We start from the raw sequence: 20,441 nt of genomic DNA, 5'->3' as shown, positions 1-20,441 counted from the left end.
CTGCCTCAAAGCTGTTTTCACAGCAGATAATATTGGCACAGTGAAACGTTTCCTGGTAAACCGAGGGCTTTACTTTCTTGTTTGTGATGTTTATTTTTGAGAGAGGGAGCGGGAGTGGGTAAGGGGCAGGGAGAGAGGGGGAGAGAGGATCCAAAGCAGGCTCTGTGCTGTCAGCAGCGAGTCCATCACGGGGCTTGAACCCATGAACTGCCAGATCGTGACCTTGGGTGAAGTCGGATGCTCAACCAACTGAGCCACCCAAGCTCCCTTCTTTTTTTGTTTTTGTTTTTCATAATTGTTTTCATTCTTTTTTTGTTCTTTTAAAGTTGGTTTACTTATTTAGGAGTCGGGGAGGAGCAGAGAGAGGAGAGGCAGAGAATCCCAAGCAGGCTCCACACTGTCAGCAAAGAGCCCGACGTGGGGCTCGAACTCACAGACCATGAGATTATGACCTGAGCCAAAGTCAGGCGCTTAACTGACTGAGCCGCCCAGGCGCCCCAAGATTTTCTTTTCTTTTCATTTTTATAATGTTTAGTTTTGAGACCGAGAGAGAGAGAGAGCATGAGTGGGGGAGGAGCAGAGAGAGAGGGAGACACAGAATCAGAAGCAGCATCCAGGCTCTGAGCCGTCAGCACAGAGCCCGACGCGGGGCTCGAACTCACAAACCGTGAGATCATGACCTGAGCCGAAGTCGGACGCTCAACCGACTGAGCCTCCCAGGCGCCCCGCAAGATTTTATTTTTAATCTCTACACCCAGCGCAGGGCTCGAACTCCTGACCCCGAGATCAAGAGCCACACGCTGTACTGAGTCCGCCAGGCGCCCCACTCGGGGAAGATTTTTAAACCTTTGCAATCTGTTTACGGTTTTTTGCGAGGCACGGATGAGGGGCCCGTGCATTTTAACTTGGCCTATGTGCTTTTCATCAACCCTAGTATCTGGAATCGGTGAAGCCGCTCATGAAGGAATCGGACTTTAAACGCATGACGGTTCTCGCGCAAGATTTCGCCGTCAGCCTCGGACCAAAACTGCAGTGGTATCTGAAGTTGAAGTCCTGGTGGGCTACAAACTACGTAAGTGCTCACACACACCATCGTTCTCGGTGCCGAGTGTTTCGCGTGGAAACACGGGTCCGTGCCACGAAGCCGGGCTCCCCCGTGTGTGGCCGCAAGAGGGGCCGCCTGGCGGGTGACCCGAGATGGGACGTGGAGGAGACGTTAACTGTGACCGGATAGACCCGATGATGAGGCTGCAAGTCGGGGCTGGGGGGCAGTGGCAGGGGCGGGGGGTCGCGCTGTGTTTTGATGAGGCCCCGTCTATGAGGGTGTGGAACTCACACGCACACACAGGCGCCTCAACACGAAGCAGTGTGGCAGGAGTCCCCCGGAGCCGTCCTTGCCCCCCACCCGTCCCGGGCCCCGCCAGTCTGTGTCACTCCTGCTAAGCTCACCAGTGGTCTGTCCTGTGTGCACCCGACAGGTGAGCGACTGGTGGGAGGAATACATCTACCTGCGGGGCCGGGGGCCACTGATGGTGAACAGCAACTATTATGCCATGGTGAGTGGCCGGGGAGCGCCTGTCCCCGCTCCCGCGGGCCCTGGGCTTCCGTCCGCGGCCCCGGGAACCCGCCCTCTGTGCCCAAAAGCCGCGTGCGCGTCTCTGTGTTTGCCCCGAGCCACCGCGGAGAAACGAGGACAGCAGAAATGCTCTCGGGCCCGTGCCCTCTCCCTGTTGTCACCGCTGGGCACCGGGTCGTGCCACAGCAGCCTGAGGGCCCGTGTCCCTGCCCAGCTGCCGCGCTTAGTGACCTGGCGGGCCAGGCGCACGGCTTCCTCCCTCGCTGCCCTAAGGCGCCAGGAGACCGAGCCCCGTGTGTCATTTCCGGGTCTCTTGGGGTTTTTTTTCCCTGTCTTCTGCGACATTGATGGCCTGGGAGGGCACACGCCATTCTTTTGTGAGAAGCCCCTGAAAACAGTGGGTTTTGGGAACTGGCATTTAATAGCTGTAATAACTGGCCAACCTCATTCTGTGTCTCTTGCTTTGTCCTTCCCTTCCTTTCACTTTCCCGTGAAACATGAAATAAAACCGGCAAAGCGTAGGAAGCGGGATTTCGGTTTGTTTTCTATCAGAGCAGGTGTCATTTAACAGGGAAGGATTTCCGCGGTGAAGAAACGCCCTCCTGTGTAGTTACGTCAACTTGTCTCCTGCTACGAACGTTCTGTGTGCCGTGTGCCCTTTCCAGGACTTGCTGTACGTCTTACCGACGCAGATTCAGGCGGCGAGAGCCGGCAACGCGATCCACGCCATCCTGCTGTACCGACGGAGACTAGACAGGGAGGAGATCAAGCCGGTACGCAAGCAAACTGCTCTTTAAGAGCTTCGTTTTTTTATGTTTATTTATCTACTCTGAGAGAGAGCGCGTGCACGTGTCGGGGAGGGACAGAGAGAATCCGAAGCAGGCTCCGGGCTCCGAGCTGTCAGCACAGAGCCCGACGCGGGGCTCGATCTCACGAAGCGTGAGATCATGACCTGAGCTGAAATCGAGAGTCGGAGGCTTAACAGACTGAGCCACCCGGACGCCCCTGAAAAATTCTTTTTAAGCAGCTTTGTTGACGAGGTGCACATATGTGAGGCATGCAGTTTGATAGGTTCTGATGAATTTATATAATGTGCCCCTGAAACCGTCACCACAGTCGAGACCGTGAACACAGCCGTCACCCCCAGACATTCCCCTGGGGGCCTTGTGCTCTCGCTGAGCCTCTCCCGTCACCTGCCAGGTAACCGCCACCTGCCTCCTGTTACTCTAGATTGTTTGCATTTTCCAAAGCTTTGTGCAGGTGGAATCCTACAGTGGACACTCTCTCTGTCTCTCTGTCTCTCTGTCTCTCTCTCTCTCTCTCTTCTTTCACTCTGTATAATTATTTTGAGATTTAACTCTCCGTGCGTATCCTAAATGGATATACGTTCGTTGTACTTTGGTCCCATAATCAGCCCTGGAAGAAACCCTTGCTTACTTGTGCAGGAAAATGGTTTAGCTGGTAAATTATTCAAGAGGGATGAGATGTTCCTTCCTTGTTCATGCCCTGCAGGGAAGGGAGCCCAACGCAGGGGCTTAAACTCAAAACCCTGAGATGAAGACCTGAGCCGAGAGTGAGGGTTGGACACTTAACTGGGCCACACAGGCTCCCCGTCGTGTCATGTCCTTTCATCCTTCGCTTCCCTTGCCTTCCCCCTTTCCTTTCCCTTCCCTTCCCTTCCCTTGCCTTCCCCACTCCCCTTCCCCTTCCCCTTCCCCTCCCCTCCCCTCCCCTCTCTCTTCCCTTTCCCTCCCTTCCCCTCCCTTCCCCTTTCCTTCCCCTTCCCTTTCCCTTTCCCTTTCCCTTTCCCTTTCCCTTTCCTCTTCCCCTCCCCCTCCCCTCCCTCCCCTCCCCCTCCCCTCCCTTCCCCTTCCCTTTCCTTCCCCTTCCCCTTGAGAGAGACAGAGATGGAGCACAAGGAGGGGAGGGGCAGAGAGAGGAGGACAGAGAATCCCAAGCAGGCTCCACACTGTCGGTGTAGAGCCCGATGCGGGGCTTGAACTCACAAAGCATGAATCCTGACCTGAGTCAGAGTAGGACGCTCGACTGACCGAGCCACCCAGGCATTTCTTTCTTAAATACGCCTTTGGTTGAAAGTGTCAGTTTGTAAATGACCGATCAGAACGTGTTACTTGGGAAGGAAGATGCCGGAAGCCCTGGCACAGTTCAAGCTTTGCTTTGCGGTGCAGGTTGGCATCCCAGAGAAAGGCTGCTCTTTGCAGAGTTTGCAAGGGATTAAGTCGAACGCCCTGTGCACTTGGAAAACAAATCCAGCATTTCAAATTTTTTTTTCAGTTTTTTTTAACGTTTATTTATTTTTGGGAGAGAGTGTGTGTGAGCAGGGGAGGGGCAGAGAGAGAGGGAGACACAGAATCAGAAGCAGGCTCCAGGCTCTGAGCTGTCAGCACCGAGCCCGGTGCGGGGCTTGAACCCATGAACCGTGAGATCATGACCTGAGGCGAAATCAGTTGCTTAACTGCTGAATCGACTGAGCCACCCAGGCGCCCCTAAAGATTTTCCTTTTTTATTCTTTTGTGTAATCTCTACCCCCAGCATGGGACTCGAACTTACAACCCCGAGATCAAGAGTTGCACGGCCTTCCCACTGAGCCTGCCCGGTGCCCCACAAATTCAGCATCCTCCCCCGCCCCCGCCATGGAATTCTTATTTGTTTGAAACATACTTTTGTTGCAGATTCTGCTGCTGGGATCCACAGTCCCACTCTGTTCCGCTCAGTGGGAGCGGATGTTTAATACTTCGAGGATCCCGGGAGAGGAGACGGGTGAGTGGGGCTCCTTCCGGAAGCAGCACTTTCGCTCCACACGGAGGCGGCGGAATGACAGTGGGCAGTGATTCGTGCCCACCCCTCCTGAGGTTGTGAGAATGCGGGCTCGGGAACATTCCTTCCGTTGACCGGACGTGTGGGTTGTCTTCAGACTTGAGTTTCTCTTGGGCTGAAGGCCGTCTTATAGGGAGTCTTCTCCAGATCCGGGCAGGAGTGTCCTCTTCTTTCTCTGGCTCCCGCAGGGGTGGTCTGCTCTGGCCCACGTGTGATGCACGCGGGCTTGTGCCCCCCGGGAGCAACCTGAGCCGGGACGGCTGACCCCCACCCACCCTCCCAGAGCGTAGGGCGGCCACATCACCCGCCCAAGCCGGGGCACCCTTGAGAATGAAAGGAACACGTGGCATCACCGGGGACTGTCCCAGGCCTGCCAGGCCACAGCTCAGGCTGTGCTGCCACTGAGGCTCCGGGTGGCCGTGCCGGGAGGAAATACCTGCCACTCTCACCTGACGAACCTGTCTAGACCTCATGGCAGCCACCCTAACGAACCCATTGCTGCCTTTCAAGCTGGTCGTATATAGAGTCCCAAGCTGATCGGCTTTGGCGTGGGGGGAGCGGGGGTGTTGAGGCAGCCGGGTGCTTCCAGACTGTGAGCCCTCGGCGGTAACTTGTCCCCTGGTGCTGGGCACGGGGGTCCTTGGACGCAGAAGCTGCCCTCTGGGTGGGCTTCCGTCTGGACTCTGCTTTCTGGGACCCGGGATTCAGAAGCTTTCTGAAAAGTCACTCGAGCAGCGTACCTGCTGTTCCCCCGGCGTGGGGCGTCCTGGCTAAAAAGTCAGCCCCTGTCTCTCTCACGCTCTGGACTCGGGTGGCCCGTGGCCAGACTGCTGCGAAAAGTGGCCGGGCCAGCAAAAAGCAGTTGCCCCTAATAGTGTTTGTAAAAGTGATTTTAATGAAGCGTCCTACGGTTTTGCCCCCTCCTGTCCGCGGTTTCGCGTTCCGCGGTCTCGGCTATTCGCGGCCAGCCGCCGTGCGGGAAGCACATGGTCCTCTAGAACATCAGCCTCACCCTGTGTCACACCCTTTGTCCCTTGCCTCACGTCCTTTTACCACGTGGGCGTTTTACCATATCACACGAAGAAGGGTGAGGACAGGGTATTTTGAGAGAGAGAAACGACGTTCACATGGCATGTGCTACATTTGTCCCGTTTTATTATTAGCTGTTGTTAACCTCCTGCGTCTAGTTGATAAATCAGACTTTATCGTAGGATCGTAGGTATGTAAAACAGAAAAGCCAGTAATGTGTTTAGAATTCAGTGCACTCTGGCTTTGGGCACCCACTCGGCAGGGGGGGTGGTCTTGGAACATACCCCTCTTGGGTCAGGGGTGGGGGGCTGCTGTACTTTTCTCTGCCAGGGTTTTGGGCCTCATCTGACAGAGTTATTCCTAAGTCTTTATTGTTTTTGTTGTTTTAAGTGTATATTTTGGGCTGTTGGTTACGGAGTGTATTAGTTTCTAGAGCCGTGGTCACAAAACACCCCAGACAGCGTGGCTTAAAGACACATTCACTGCCTCCTGGTCCGGGATGCCGGGAGCTGGAGGTGCAGGCACGGGCAGGGCCCGGTCCTCCCGAGTCCTCTCTCCTTGTGTGTGGTCCCTCTGTGTGTGTCTGTGTCCTGATCTTTTCCTATAAGTATCCTAGTCATACGGGGTTAAGGTTCACCTTACTCACCATGTTTTAACATAATTACCTCTTTAATGTCTGTCTAGTTTTGAGAGAGAGAGAGAGAGCACAAGTGGGGGAAAGGCAGAGAGAGAGGGAGACGCAGAATCTGAAGCAGACTCCGGGCTCCGAGCTGTCAGCCCAGAGCCCGACACGGGGCTCGAACCCACGAACCGTGAGATCATGACCTGAGCCGAAGTCGGACGCTCAACCGACTGAGCCACCCGGCTGCCCCTTCTTATTTCTGACTTTGAAGTAAAGGCTGCACGTTTGCTGGAGTTTTCTGGTAGAAACCCTTCAGCAGTCTTAAGTCGTTGGCCCAGGATGGTACGTCCCTCGAGTGACTGAGCAGGGCTGCTGAGCCAGAGCGAAACCCGTGTGATCCCAGAGCTCTCCAGTCTGATGCCACACGGACTCTCGAGACTCTTGAGAACTGGACGGACGGGCCGAGCTGGGGGGACGCGGGACGAGGGGTTGGTGCCGCGGGAAAGCGGGGGGTGCCTCTCTCCTCTCCCGTAACCTCACGCCTCTGGATTTTGTGTCTCGCCCCGCGTCCCGCCGCAGACACCATCCAGCACATAAGGGACAGCAAGCACATCGTCGTGTTCCACAAAGGCCGTTACTTCAAGGTCTGGCTCTATCACGACGGCCGGCTGCTGAAGCCCCGGGAAATCGAGCAGCAGATGCAGAGGATTTTGGACGACCCCTCGGAGCCCCAGCCCGGGGAGGCCAAGCTGGCGGCCCTCACCGCAGGAGAAAGGTGCGCGGTGTCTGTGACCCCGGTGGTGCCTGGGGGCTGCGGGGACCCCTCGTGGTTCTCGCCCTTCCCCGGGGGCTCAGCCGGAGGACAGGTGCCTGCGGGCGACCTGCGGCTGGCGGTGGGGGCGGGGCCAGAGCCTGGCGTCCCCGTCCCCGCTGGTGGGTCACCGAGGCCGCGTGTGCACGCGGGTGGGCCTGCGTCCGCACGGGGACCGGGGCCCCCGACGGAGAGGAGTCAGCCTGTTTTGTGCGGCCGCGGGCGTATTTAATTTAGGACACGGAACAAGTTTAAACCAAGGCCTCCGCGTCAGGGATAGATTTCCTGCCACGTCTAAAGATCGTTCAGAGGCTTCTGTTTACTTAAGGAATTAGCTCGGAAACAGCTGAGAGTCTCTCAGCCTCGGCTGTGTGCACATTGGGCTGGAGAAATCTGTGTCCTGGTGGGGACGTTGGCCCGTGCGTGGGGATGTTAAGCAGCATCCTGCCCACCCCCCCCCCCCCCGCTACTCCCCCCCTCCCCCGACACCAGCAGCCACCACTTAGTGACAACTGCCCAGACTTTGCTCGCTGTCACCAGGGGGCAGTATTGTCCCCGGTTGGCCAGCACCGCTTCCGGCGATGTGGCAGCTGCGAGGGCAGCAAGGTGGTGAGTGACCCTTCTCAGAGAAGAGGAAGATGCCCAGGCACGAGCACGCGGAGGGCGGCAGCGGGCCCGACAAGTGGCAGGGGCGTCCAGGGAGCGCACTGCACAATCCGTGCAGGGAGCTGCAGAGGGGGTCGGGGATGCCGGAACACAAGGCGGAGAGGGTTCTGTGTGCCCGACTACGTTTGGGCTTGATTCTGCTGTTGAAGGGGCCACCAGGCACCCCGAGCACGTTTGCGAGATTCTTCTGGCCCGGGGGCTCCTGCAGGCAAGGGGGTCCCCCGGCAGGGAGGGCCGGAACGGCAGCCTGAGCAGCAGGGGAGGCTCGGTCCCAGAAGCCCCGGGAGCGTTGGGTCATCGCTGGGCTTCGACGGGGCTGCGAGGAACGGCGGTGGACGGTCCGTCCTGGGGAACGAGCTCCCGTCCCACGTGCCCGTGAGCGTCAGTGCGCGGGATGGCGGGCGGGCGCGGTGCAGCCACGGAGCGGGCCTTCCTGGGGTCCCCCACTCCCCGCGGGGCTCAGCGGGCAGCCGGCCCCGAGCCCCCCATCTCACCTTCCGGAGCCCTCGGTGTAGACGCCGAGCGTATCTGCCGGCCTGTCACCTTCCTGCCCCCTCGCACCGCACCAGGTGCAGAGTAGATGCCCTTGTCACCGTTGTCCCCTGGCAGACACTGACGAGAGCCGTCCGGGCCGGGGAGAGAAGAGGGCGGGAGACAGACCAGGTGACCCTGACCTGGAAGGGTGGGTGGGGCGGCAGACCTGAGGGGGCGCTGAGTGAGGGGCCCAGGAGCAGTCCAAGCAGCCACGGCTGGGGCGCCTCTCAGGAGGTGGGTGTCACATCGGCTGCTTGTAGCTCCCGTGAGGCGGGTGGAGAAGAAGAGTCCCTTCACTTGCACTCCCGGGGGCGCCTCTTGTCCCGGGGGTGTCCCAGGGTCGTTCGCAGCACGGACTTGGGCGGGACTTGGGTTTGAAGCTCTCCCCACCACAAAGTAGCTGTGACCACGTCTCTGTGCCTCAGTTTCCCCCTCTGAAAAAATGGGGGCGGTCGCGTTGACCAGGGAGCTAGGACAGGGACGCGGTGGCGGCCACACACTTGCGGTGACTTCCTTGCCAGAACTGCTCCAGGATGGGGACCCTGGTGCGGGCGCGAGGGGCGCTTTCTCGGGGGTCACTGCCCCGTGGTGGCTGAGCTCACGGGCCAGCCTGTGTTCTTGTCGCGCGTGCGGCAGTTTGCGAACGGAGGTGCGCGTCGAACTCCTGCCCGCAAACGGCACGGCCACCCGCGGGCAGTCGTACCCGCAAAATCCTAAGTGCGAGTCCCCTCCGATTCCTAGCAAACTGGGAAAAACGCTGTCATTTTGGACGTCACGGGTAAGGAGAGGTCCCCGCATCGCCGCGGGCTTACCTCCGTTGAACTCTGATTTCAGAGTCCCCTGGGCCAAGTGTCGCCAGGCCTATTTTGGCCGCGGGAAAAATAAGCAGTCCCTCGACGCCGTGGAAAAGGCCGCGTTCTTCGTGACGCTGGATGAAACCGAGCAGGGGTACAGGCAGCAAGACCCGGATGCGTCGATGGACTCCTATGCCAAGTCCCTCCTCCACGGCAGGTGTTATGACAGGTACTGCACCTCCCCTCCCTCCTGAGGGACCGTAGCTCACCTGCGAGTTTGGAAGGGACGTCACATGTCACCGCACCTGCCTCCGGTATCTCCGCTCTTGAGGAATAAGAGCTCACGTAAAACACAACTCTTAAGGGGCGCCCGGGGGTCGGGGCGGGGGGCTCAGTCGTTAAGCATCCGACATTTGGTTTCGGCTCAGGTCAGGATCTCGTGGTTCGTGAGTTCGAGCCCCACGTCAGGCTCTTCACTGATGGCGTGGAGCCTGCTTGGGATTCTGTCTCTCCCTCTCTCTCTGCCCCTCCCCCTCTCATTCTCTCCCCCCACCCCCAAAAATAAAGAAATAAACTTAAAGCACAACTCTTGACTTTCTTCTTTCCATACACACACGCACACACACACAGACACACACACACACACACACACACACACACACACACACACACACACAGCTTAAGCGGCAGACTTGAGATCCTAACCCCTTCTGTGCATGACCACCTGTCATGGTAGTGGTGACAGGCGTGGCTCCTGGTGTCTGGGACCAGGCAGGGGAAGGAGGTGGACAGGGCTGACCTGTTGCTCACTGATCGTGACCGTCCTGGAGCCTCCTGTCCCTTGTCTGTGAAGCAAGGTCCTGCCTGCCCTGCCCCCGGGGACAAGGTTTGGCCCAGGGCGGGGGTGTGCGGGCACGTGGCCTCCTGTCTCTTTGGCAATTGCCTTGTGGGCTGGTTCACGTTAGAATAACACGTTCTATTCTGCCGGTTTCCAGCGCGCAAATGGTTACGTCTGTGTCTGATACAGAGAAGTGACTGGCCTCAGAGTGCAACGTGCACTCTGATCGTCAGTCCACAGAGGTTCAGGACCAGCTTGTCGAGGGGCGGGGGCCCAGGAGCCCACCCAGAATAAAACATGTAATTTTTGTTTCCCGCAGGTGGTTCGATAAGTCTTTCACGTTCATCGTCTTCAAAAACGGGAAGGTGGGCATGAACGCGGAACATTCCTGGGCCGACGCGCCCATCATCGGACACCTGTGGGAGGTGAGCCTTTGCAGCTCCGGCTGGGATGTGGGAGTTGTTGCAGATCCAGACCCCAGACTGCGTTCTATCGTGTGGTTTTCGTCTGATGATACGATGCTTCGTAACACGTGTGGGCACTGGAAGTCACCAGTAGCCCAACAAAAGCCCTTCGTGTCTTCGCCTCCTACAACTCACGTTCCTTAGGTAGAAACACATTTAATGGGGCACCTGGGTGGCTCAGCCTTGGTTTCGGCTCAGGCCACGATCTCGCGGTTCGTGGGTTCGAGCCCCGTGTCGGGCTCTGCACTGACAGCTCAGCCTGGAGCCTCCTTCAGACTCTGTGTCTCCCTCTCTCTCTCTCTGCCTCTCCCCTGCTCACACTCTCTCTCTCTCAAAAATAAAGAAAACATTAGAAAAAAAATAATAAATAAAATGTGGGGTTGGGTTGGCCCTGCCAGTTTTTTTAATTTTTAAAAATTCATTTCTCCCTGAACCGTTTAAACTGTTTTCACTGTTGGTGTGAATCACCGAAGGGAGGTTTTGCTTTTTTTTTTTTTTAATGAGTTTTTTTTTTTTTAAAGTTTATTTATTTATTTTGAGAGAGAGACAGAGCACAAGCAGGGGAGGGGCAGAGAGAGAGAGAGAGAGAAGGAGAGACAGAATGCCAACCAAGCTCTGTGCCATTAGCACAGAGCCCAGTGTGGGGCTCGAACCCATGAACCGTGAGATCGTGACCTGAGCCGAGATCAAGAGTCCGTCGCTTAGCCGCCTGAGCGCCTCCCGGTGCCCCCAAGGAAGGTTTTGCTTACTTAACTCATCCGTCACAGTTCTTGTTTAAAGAAATTGCTAAATTCCAGGGTTGTCAACAGTGGCCTTGATTCAGAAATTCTGTATTACTTTGGTCTCATGACGCTCAAGGTAACTTTTTTTTTTTTAATTTTCTTTTTTTTAATGTTTATCTATTTTTGAGAGAGATAGAGACCGCGTGAGCAGGGGAGGGGGCAGAGAGAAAGGGAGACAGAATCCGGAGCAGCCTCCAGGCACTGAGCTGTCAGCACAGAGCCCGACGCGGGGCTTGAACTCACAAACTGTGAGATCGCGACCTGAGCCAAAGTCGGACGCTTCACCGACTGAGCCTCCCAGGCGCCCCGATGGAAGTGCTGGCATTTAACTGTTACCGTCAGCTGACAGAATGGCCTCTGGGTCCAGGGACTGGATGGGGACCCCAGGGGCTCCCCGCATGGACGGGATCTGACCTACTCTCTTGTCTCGGAGGCCCAGGCCACGTTAGAATGAGAGCTAGCCTCACTGTGCCAAGCCAGTTAAGAAAAAATCAGGTCAGAGTTGAATCCATTTTGCTGTCCGTTGTATTTCTGAAATTTCAGCATGTTGGACACTCTGGGGGCTCCGAGGCAGAGCGGCTCAGACACTCGGCGGGTGTTTTTTGTCTGTTTCTTTGTGTTTTGCCTCCCCCGCTGGGGAGCTCACTGGGTGCTGGGATTCCTCTTTAAAGAAATGTTTTTGTTATTGTTGATGGAGATATAGTTCGCGTCCTATAAAATTTACCTCCTTAAGGTACACAACTCCCTGGGTTTTGTGTTTTACAAAGTAGTTGTCCGGCCATCCCCATTACCTAATTTTAGCATATTTTCATCCCCCCCCCGCCCCATCCCTGGCAACCACAAATCTACTTTCTGTCTCTGTCACTTTGCCTGTTCTGGGCATTTCATAGAAACGGACTCCTACAACATGTGGTCTTTTTTGTTGTTGTTGTTGTTAAGGTTTTATTTTATGATTATTTTTTTAAATTTTTTTTTTTTTGTTTTACTTTTTTTTTTTTTTTTACATTTTTTTACATTACAACGAAGTTAGTTAGCATCTGCTGCAATAATGATTTCAGAAGAGCCCAGTGATTCATCCCCTACGTGTGACACCCAGTGCTCATCCCAACAAGTGTCCTCCTTACCGACCCTTCCCCATTTAGCCCATCCCCCACCCAATATCCCTCGAGCAACCCTCCGTTTGTTCTCTGTGTTTAAGAGTCTCTGATGTTTTGTGCCCCTCCCTGTTTTTATATTATTTTTGTTTCCCTTCCCTGATGTTCATCTGTTTTGTCTCTTAAAGTCCTCATATGAGCGAAGTCATATGATATTTGTCTTTGACTAATTTCACTTAGCATAATACCCTCCAGTTCCATCCACGTAGTTGCAAATGGCAAGACTTCATTCTGTTTGATGCTGAGTAATATTCCATTGTGTGTGTGTGTGTGTGTGTGTGTATCCCACATCTTCTTTACCCATTCATCCATCGATGGACGTTCGGGCTCTTTCCATCCTTTGGCTGTTGTCGATAGTGCTGCTGTAAACATTGGGGTGCAAGTGTCCCTTCGAAACAGCCCACCTGTATCCTGTGGATAAATGCCTAGTAATGCGATTGCTGGGTCGTAGGGTAGTTCTGTTTTTAGTTTTTTGAGGAACCTCCATACCGTTTTCCAGAGTGGCTTATGATTATTATTTTTTTAAGTAGGCTCCAACGTAGGGCTTGAACTCATGACCCTGAGATCGAGACCTGAGCTGAGATTGAGAGTCGGACGCTCACCCAGCTGAGCCACCCCGGTGCCCCATAAAGATTTTATTTTTAGGTAATCTCTACACCCAACCTGGGGCTTGAACTCCTGACTGTGTTCCTGAGCAGCCCACAGGGTCCGTTTTTCTCCCCGCTCCTGGAGTGGAGATAGGAACGGTCACGTTAGGTGGCTGTGCCGAGGGTGTGAAGTCCGCACACCCCAGGAGTGGCTCTTGTTAACGTGTCAGTCGTATCTCTGTAGACAACAAGGATCTGTCTCCGTCGGATGTCATTTCAAATACGTCTTACGTAACACCGTCGGCCACGATATCTCTCTCACTTGACATGTGTATCTTTTCGTTTGCGACAGTACGTCCTGGCCACTGACGCCTTTCAGCTGGGTTATGCCGAGGACGGGCACTGCAAGGGCGACCCCAACCCGAACATTCCGTACCCCACCCGGCTGCAGTGGGACATCCCGGAGGAAGTGAGTCCGAACGATCCGTCGCCCGGGGTGGGGGACGAGCTTCAGCTCTCACAGCCGCACTGTCCACGCATACTTGGTGGGTGTGCGCCAGCCCAGCTGAAGACCACGGACACTGAACCTTGTCCGTGCGGGCGTCTCCGGGGGGCCGTGGGGCTGCCCCAGCTCCTGCTGTCTCAGGGGCCCCGCTAGGTAGTTCTCCGCTTGAGGTTTCGGCGGAGATGGTCGGCGACGTTTCCGGCTCGGACCCAGCTAGACGTCGCAGTGAAAAAGTGGGAAACTGAGTCCCTTCCTCCAGGGTTGAACTACTCCAGATCACTCCCTTATAATTTTTGTCTCTTCAAGATTCTCAGGTGCAGTCCACTCGCTGGAAGGAAGCGTTTGGGGGGAAGGGATTTGGGGGGTGGAAATAGCACATTCCAGTTCCTGTAATCCAGGCAGGAGTTCCCGGGCCTCAACAAATAACTGTCGAAGTAGAAAACATCACATGTGGTGCTGTACCCCAAGCATTTGTGTCCCCGGGGCTGGGGTGTGCTCCCCAGAGAAAGGTAGCCTTTGCCGAAACGTGTCAGCTGACCGCTGACCAAGTCGGTCGGCATTTATTTAAAACGTGTCCGTAGATTTCACTTTTAGAGCCTTTTTAGTTTCACAGCAGACGTGAGCGGAAAGTCCGTTGAGATCCCTCCTGTCCCCCTTCCCCGACCCCACACGCACGCAGCCTCCCTCATTACCCACGTCCCCGCCAGGGCCGTGCGTCCGTCACAGCCCGTGAACCTGCACCCACGTGTCCCCGTCACCCGGAGCCCAGCGTCGCCGTGGGGGTTAACTCTCCGTGGTGAACGCATCACTGATGAGCCGGGTGCGTGGTGACCTGTGTCCACCAGCACGGCATCCCAAGAGTCGTGTCGCTGCCCAGAAACCTGTGCTCTGCCTGTTCATCCCTCCCCGCCCCCACTCCAGCCCCCGGCGACCGCTGATCTTGGCCCGGTCTCCACATCTTGCCTTGTCCACGGTGTCCTGTTTGTGGAATCCTGTCGTACGAGGCCTTTTCAGGCTGGCTTCTTTCACTTGGTAACACGCATTTACGGTTCTCCCGTGTGATTCCGTGGCCCGGTCGCTCGTCTGTATCGTGTGGTTGTACCACAGTCCATTTCTTGCTTTAAACTGGTTCCTCGGTCGCCGCGATGGGCTTCACAAAACAAAACTCGGGCTGTTCCAAATGGCCTTTGGGGTCCCGCTCAGACCGGGAAGCCCCCGTCTCCTACCGGCGTCCCTCCTGCCGGGGCCACCCCGCCACTGGTCGGCGAGCGGGGTGCCGTGTTGCTAACGAAGCACAGCTGCTGGGTAACACTTTGGAAAGAGCCGAGAGGAAAACGGGGTGTGTTTTGGGGCACCAACCCTGTGGCTTCGGGGTACGTCGGTAACCCCTCTGCCCTCCCCCATTAACTAAAACCTCCCTCTCCTTTCCCTCAAGTGTCAGGAGGTGATCGAGACTTCCCTGAGCTGCGCGAGTCTTCTGGCCAACGACGTGGATTTCCATTCTTTCCCGTTCCACCCCTTCGGCAAAGGACTCATCAAAAAGTGCCGGACGAGCCCGGACGCCTTTGTGCAGCTCGCGCTCCAGCTGGCGCATTACAAGGTATGAGCCTGGGGTTTTGTCACGAGCCCTGGGGGGTCCTGGACGCATACGTGCCCGGGGCCGTCTGCCCCGTGGGTGGGGAAGGCCAGACACCTGTCCCGGGGGGGCAGCCGCTGGCGCGGAACACAGCCTGCTGGGTCTTGCCCGCGCGTCCTAGTCCAGGGTCTCTGCCACCGACGGGATGGGACGCCTGGTGAGCGGAGCCCCCTCTCGGGTGGTAAACTCAGGAAAAGAAACAGATGCGGGACAGCGAGGGGTAATGTTGACCGCGGATAAACTAGAACACACAGGCCAAAACTGTACTTAAAATCGACTTTCCTGTAGTTCTTTTAACGTTGATTTATTTTTGAGAAAGAGACAGAGACAGAGTGTGAGTGGGGCAGGGACAGAGAGAGAGGGAGGCACAGAATCCGAAGCAGGCTGCGGGCCCTGAGCCGTCAGCCCAGAGCCCGACGCGGGGCTCGAACCCACGAACCGCGAGATCATGACCTGAACCGAAGTCGGACGCTTAACCGACTGAGCCACCCAGGTGCCCCGACTCTACCGTAGTCCTTCACGGAGATGGTCCCATCTTGAGGCTTTCTTTTCCCAAATAATGTACTCACCCAAAGCAGTGGGACAGAAGCACAGTCATAGGGGAGCTGAGCTCTCTGTCTGATGGAGTAAGTGACTGAAAGATACAATAACTGAATCTTAAGATTAATAAGCTTGATTTTTTTTCAAATTAATGAACACACATTGTCCATAAATATGAAGTGTCAGGGCTTTAAAAGCTGATGACGGTTCCAATACAGAGGTTTTCCGAAGGGAACACTCGGTTCCACAGTAACCCATTTGAAAACAACTGGATGAAATGTTTTCGGCAGCAACAGAAATTAGTAAAGCTGACCCAAGATAAGGCAAGAAGCTGGAAGGAGGTCAGTACCCAAGGAAAGCCAGAGGTGGGTGGCATGCCTGGGTGGCTCAGTCGGTTAAGTGTCCAACTTTGGCTCAGGTCATGATCTCACGGCTTGTGAGTTCGAGCCCTGCCTCCGGCTGTCTGCTGTCAGCACAGAGCCCTCTTCGGATCCCCTGCCCCCTCCTCTCTCTGCCCCTCCCCTGTGCTCGCTCACTCTCTCAAAAGTAAACCAACATCTAAGAAAGTCAGAAGTTGGAGAGCTGCCTGAAACGCGACTGTGCTTAGAAGCAGCTGCGAGGCCATGACAAGCATAAGTTCTAGGGGCTTCGGAAAGGGAGGAGCTGCCTGGTTGGTTCCTGGGCAGGACCCTTTTGATCAGTGCGTCACACATGAGCCGGTGAGCTGGCTTGCCTGACATCGCGGCTCACGGTGGCGTGGCTGAACGTGGACCCAGGCAGGCTGGTTCTGAAACCCATGCCTGAACGGGATGGATGCAAAAAAGACCAATGTTGCTCGTGAATACAAATGCAAAGAAAAAAAAACCCTAAATAAAATAGTAGCAAATAGAATCTACCAGTATAGGAAAAGTACAGTCACCAGCAGCAGCTTATGGTCCCAGCAACGAGGGGACGGATCGGTCTTAGCAAATCCGGTAATAGATTAAATCGCATTATTAGATCAGGGGAGGAACCAGACAGTCCCCTCGACAGATACTAAAAAGACATCAAACACTTGGTGTCCATTCCTGACGACAGCTCTAAATGACGGGGACTGTTTCCTTAACGTGATCAATGCTGTCACGTATCAGTAGCCAGCATATGGCTTTAAAGGTGAAGAGGTGAGTGAGTCACCCCATTAAAATAAGGGTGAGCTGCAGCCGGCAGCTTCGCTGTCCTCGAACTCCTTTCCGTGAGTGCAGTCCGTGCAGCTGACGGGATACTTGGGCAGGGGGACCGTCACAACATCCTCTCGGGAAGAGCCAGCAGAAAAGCTTTTATGATTAAGACGAACGCTCAGAGCGGAGCCTGCTGCAGAGTCTACAAAGCCCAGTATCTTCCTTGTCGAGCCGTGATGGCCAAGCAGAAAATAGAGCAGGCGGACAGAACGGGAGCAGAGACGAGAGTCTGGGATCCGGACGTGTGTTCATAAAGCAGGTGGGACTTTGCGGGGAGGAAGGGCCCAGAGCCACGGAGAAGATAGAGACGGTCTCCGAAAGGGAGACAAGGCTGTGGTTTGGGATAGAGAAGCTTGACCTCATAGAGGCAAATGGTCCCGGTTCACACTCCTGTGTGAACCCAGTCTGAGGTCCGAAGATGATTCGGGGAAGCTTCAAGTTCGTCTAGAAGAGCTGACGTTTGAGAATCCCCAGGGACGATCCGAAAAGGGTACACGCAGTGAGGCGGACGCTTGTTCTTTCGAAGTCTGCGATCTGGAAGTTGGAAGACCGTGGTCATTATCACGGTGCCAGGCTGCTTCCGGATAGTGCCGCGCAGTTCTCTATGGCAAAGGTGGGACTTAACATCGGTGGGCGGGGATGAATTTAATTAGCGAATGGAGTTGGGGAAATTGGCTGGAGGGTTCCATTTGGGAAGAAAAGACAGAGCCCGGTAGGAAAACAGAGTCAGAGCAGAAGTGGGTGCTTCACGAGAACAGAAAGCTACAGACGGTCAGTGGATGTACGTGGGCAGTCTAATCTTGCCGGGAATCCAGAAAGTGCAGCGTAAGGGAGACTGAATCTTTGTGCCACTTGCCAAGGTCTTCCTTGAGTTCCGTGTTTGCGCAGGGCAATTTAGAAAGGGACGTCCGTGCACAGCAGTTGGGCTCATAAAGCTGGAAACACGTGTCGTGAACGTGTAACCATTTCCCTGGCAAATTGTGCCTTGCGAATTGTATCCTTCAAGGACAGGCTCACAAAGGTCAGCTTAAGCACACCCCTCGGTAAAAATTGGAATCAATCTGAAAGCTTATCAGTGTGAAACCTGTTAGATTACGGTATTCTCGTACCACGGACTGTCACGTGACTGTCGAGTGATGTCTAGCGTATTCTGTGAAAATGCACGGCTGTGGGGCACCTGGGTGGCTCAGTTGGTTAAGTGTCTGACTCTTGACTTCAGCTCAGGTCATGAGCTCACGGTTTGTGAGATCGAGCCCCGCATTGGGCTCTGCGCTGATAGCTCGGAACCTATTTGGGATTCTTTCTGTCTCCCTCCCTCTCTCTTGGTTCCTCTCCTGCTCTCTCTCTTTCAGGAAGGAAGGAGGGAGGGAGGGAGGGAGGGAAGGAAGGCAGGGAGGGAGGGAAGGAAGGAAGGAGGGAGGGAGGGAGGGAAGGAAGGAAGGAAGGAAAGAAGGAAGGAAGGAAGGAAAGAAGGAAGGAAAGGGAAAAGAACAAATATGTGGTTGTAAAACACCATGTGAAAGTTTGAAGGCTGATAATTTATTACGGTGATCTTCAGACTTTGGCCCACAGGCCACATCCAGTCCGTGACTTGTTTTCGCTCGGTCCTTGGGCTGAGAATGGTATTGATTTTTAATAATTGAAAAAACAAAACAAAACAGAAGGATAACGTGACATGTAAATATCAATCGGCATTTCAGGGTTCACAGGGAACATGTGATTAGCACTGTCACACCTAATCTGGATGTGCTGTCCACGGGTGTTTTGAGCTGTAGAGGGACAGCCGGGCCACGTGGCCCACAAACACGTGATGTTTGCTCCCTGCGCGGCACAGAAAACGTTTCCTGGCTCTGACCTTATTGTATGCAGAGCCTAGAAGGGATGGACGGATGGAAGACATTGGCAGGCGGTGCCGGGAAGGTTGGTCTCTATTTTCTTCTATCGTGCCGTGTTCGCGTTTTCTGGGCGTGTAAAGTTACTTTTTCAAAGCGAAGAAGGACCTGTTTTCGTGCTTATGTCTGTTCTTTGCCCTCCGGCTGGAGGTTACCAGGACTTCACTCTCCACCCTCCCACCCATGTCAGTTTTTCACACCGCACTCAGCCTATTAAGAACGGTCCGCGTACTAAGATGACCTATGAAAAATGCCAGGCAGCTCTTTCCTTTCAGAAGTTCGCACGTGCGAGCTCGCTCATGAAGCGGTTGCTGTGTTAGGGACGAGCCTCTTCCTAGAGACCCTCCTCTGCTCAGCTCTGAGCCGCAGACCTCGCCGTGGCCGCGTGTGACTCCAGATGTCCCGCGGGTCCTGGGTTTCTGCTCCAGGCTCTGAACCTTCTCTGCGCCCTGGACCCCGTAGGCAGTTCAGGAAAGCCTGGGGGAATCCCCTCTCAGAATAACTTCTATAAAGCGTTGTAAGAAATACTCAGGGGGCGCCTGGGGGGCTCAGTCGGTGAAGCGTCCGACTTCGGCTCAGGTCACGATCTCGCGGTTCGGGAGTTCGAGCCCCGCGTCGGGCTCTGTGCTGACAGCTCGGAGTCTGGAGCCTGCTTTGGATTCTGTCTCCCTCTCTCTGTGTCTCCCCCGCTAGCCCTCTGTCCCTCTCTCTCAATAAACATTAAAAAAATTTTTTTTTTTTAAAAAGGCAATACTCAGGGTTACAAAGGTAATCTGTTAATTAAAACGCACGTCAATATTAAACGTAAACTTGCGGTGCAGTAAATATAATTGAGCGCTCAATTTTGAGCAGCAGGTCCAAAGCTAGTGTAGTTTTGAATTTTTTTTTTTTTTTAACGTTTATTTATTTTTGAGACCGAGAGAGACAGAGCATGAACGGGGGAGGGTCAGAGAGAGGGAGACACAGAATCTGAAACAGGCTCCGGGCTCTGAGCTGTCAGCACAGGGGCCCGATGCGGGGCTCGAACTCACGGACAGCGAGATCGTGACCTGAGCCGAAGTCGGCGCTCAACCGACTGAGCCACCCAGGCGCCCCCTAGTGTAGTTTTGAAGCAGTGATAAGCATAGATGATATTTTGGCATATCTGTAGCAACCATAATTTGTTGCGCAAACAGCTATGATTTTCTCTTCCAAGTCACGGGGGCCGTTCATAATGAGTGTGGTTTGTTGGCTGTGCTTCTAAATGCCGTATTTCAGTTTGAGGTTGGCAGAAACTAAAATGTATCTATTTTTCCCTTCCGAGTGACCACGTTCCCAAGGTTAGTAACCATTGGTCTGGTCCCCGTCTGCCCTTCCTTCCTTCTCTATTGACTCATTCAGCCTCATTCACTCAGCTTTTGCCACGCTGGTCTTTTTGCTGCCTGGGAGTATGTCGAGCTCGTCCCTACCTCAGGGCCTTTGCACTTGCTCTCCGCTGGTAATTGCTGTTTCGGAGACAGAGCTGTGGTTGGTTCGGTCTCTGCCCAAGTGCCCCCGTCTCTTATTTAAAACAGCCGCCACCCCGTGGCCCTTCCGTCACCCTGCGTTATTTCTGTTCGGTGCGCCTGTCACCGTGTTACATTATGTATATCACCCGTTTCTCCCGCTAGAACGCTTGCCCCTTGAGGGCAGGGACACAACCCGTCTCGTGCCAGGAACGCGGCAGCCGCAAGGAAGAGGCATCCGCAAACGAGTCGTGACTGATTGAATGAACACACAGGGCAGCGGTCCTGTGTTTAGTCTGTGGCTGTTTGCCTCCTGCTTTGGGGTCATGTTTATTTTTCATTTAGACGCTAGAGGTGAAAATCCCCCCGAGTGCCACCACCAGCCTGAACACTGAGCCCGGGGCAGCCGTCCCAGGGTGTGACAGGTTTGTGTTCTTGCCCCGTGCATGTTCGTGTCTTCACAGACTTCTGG

The 20,441-nt window shown here is 55.0% G+C and overlaps 1 protein-coding gene across 1 annotated transcript in view; it reads left to right on the top strand.

Moving 5' to 3' along the window:
• The window catches only part of CPT1A (carnitine palmitoyltransferase 1A), a 56,659-nt gene that overhangs the window by 26,756 nt on the left and 9,462 nt on the right, over positions 1-20,441 (top strand). Inside the window, exons 6-14 of the mRNA XM_042957705.1 lie at positions 935-1,072; positions 1,479-1,556; positions 2,242-2,349; positions 4,270-4,357; positions 6,645-6,840; positions 8,911-9,099; positions 10,028-10,133; positions 13,048-13,164; positions 14,636-14,800. Of these exons, the coding sequence (XP_042813639.1) occupies positions 935-1,072; positions 1,479-1,556; positions 2,242-2,349; positions 4,270-4,357; positions 6,645-6,840; positions 8,911-9,099; positions 10,028-10,133; positions 13,048-13,164; positions 14,636-14,800 (1,185 nt within the window). The remainder of the gene's footprint in view (positions 1-934; positions 1,073-1,478; positions 1,557-2,241; positions 2,350-4,269; positions 4,358-6,644; positions 6,841-8,910; positions 9,100-10,027; positions 10,134-13,047; positions 13,165-14,635; positions 14,801-20,441) is intronic.

Source organism: Panthera tigris, chromosome D1 (assembly GCF_018350195.1).
Source record: "Panthera tigris isolate Pti1 chromosome D1, P.tigris_Pti1_mat1.1, whole genome shotgun sequence".
NCBI classification, from domain to species: domain Eukaryota; kingdom Metazoa; phylum Chordata; class Mammalia; order Carnivora; family Felidae; genus Panthera; species Panthera tigris.
Note: the sequence above shows the minus strand (reverse complement) of the source record. Positions and strands in the feature narration are given on the sequence as shown.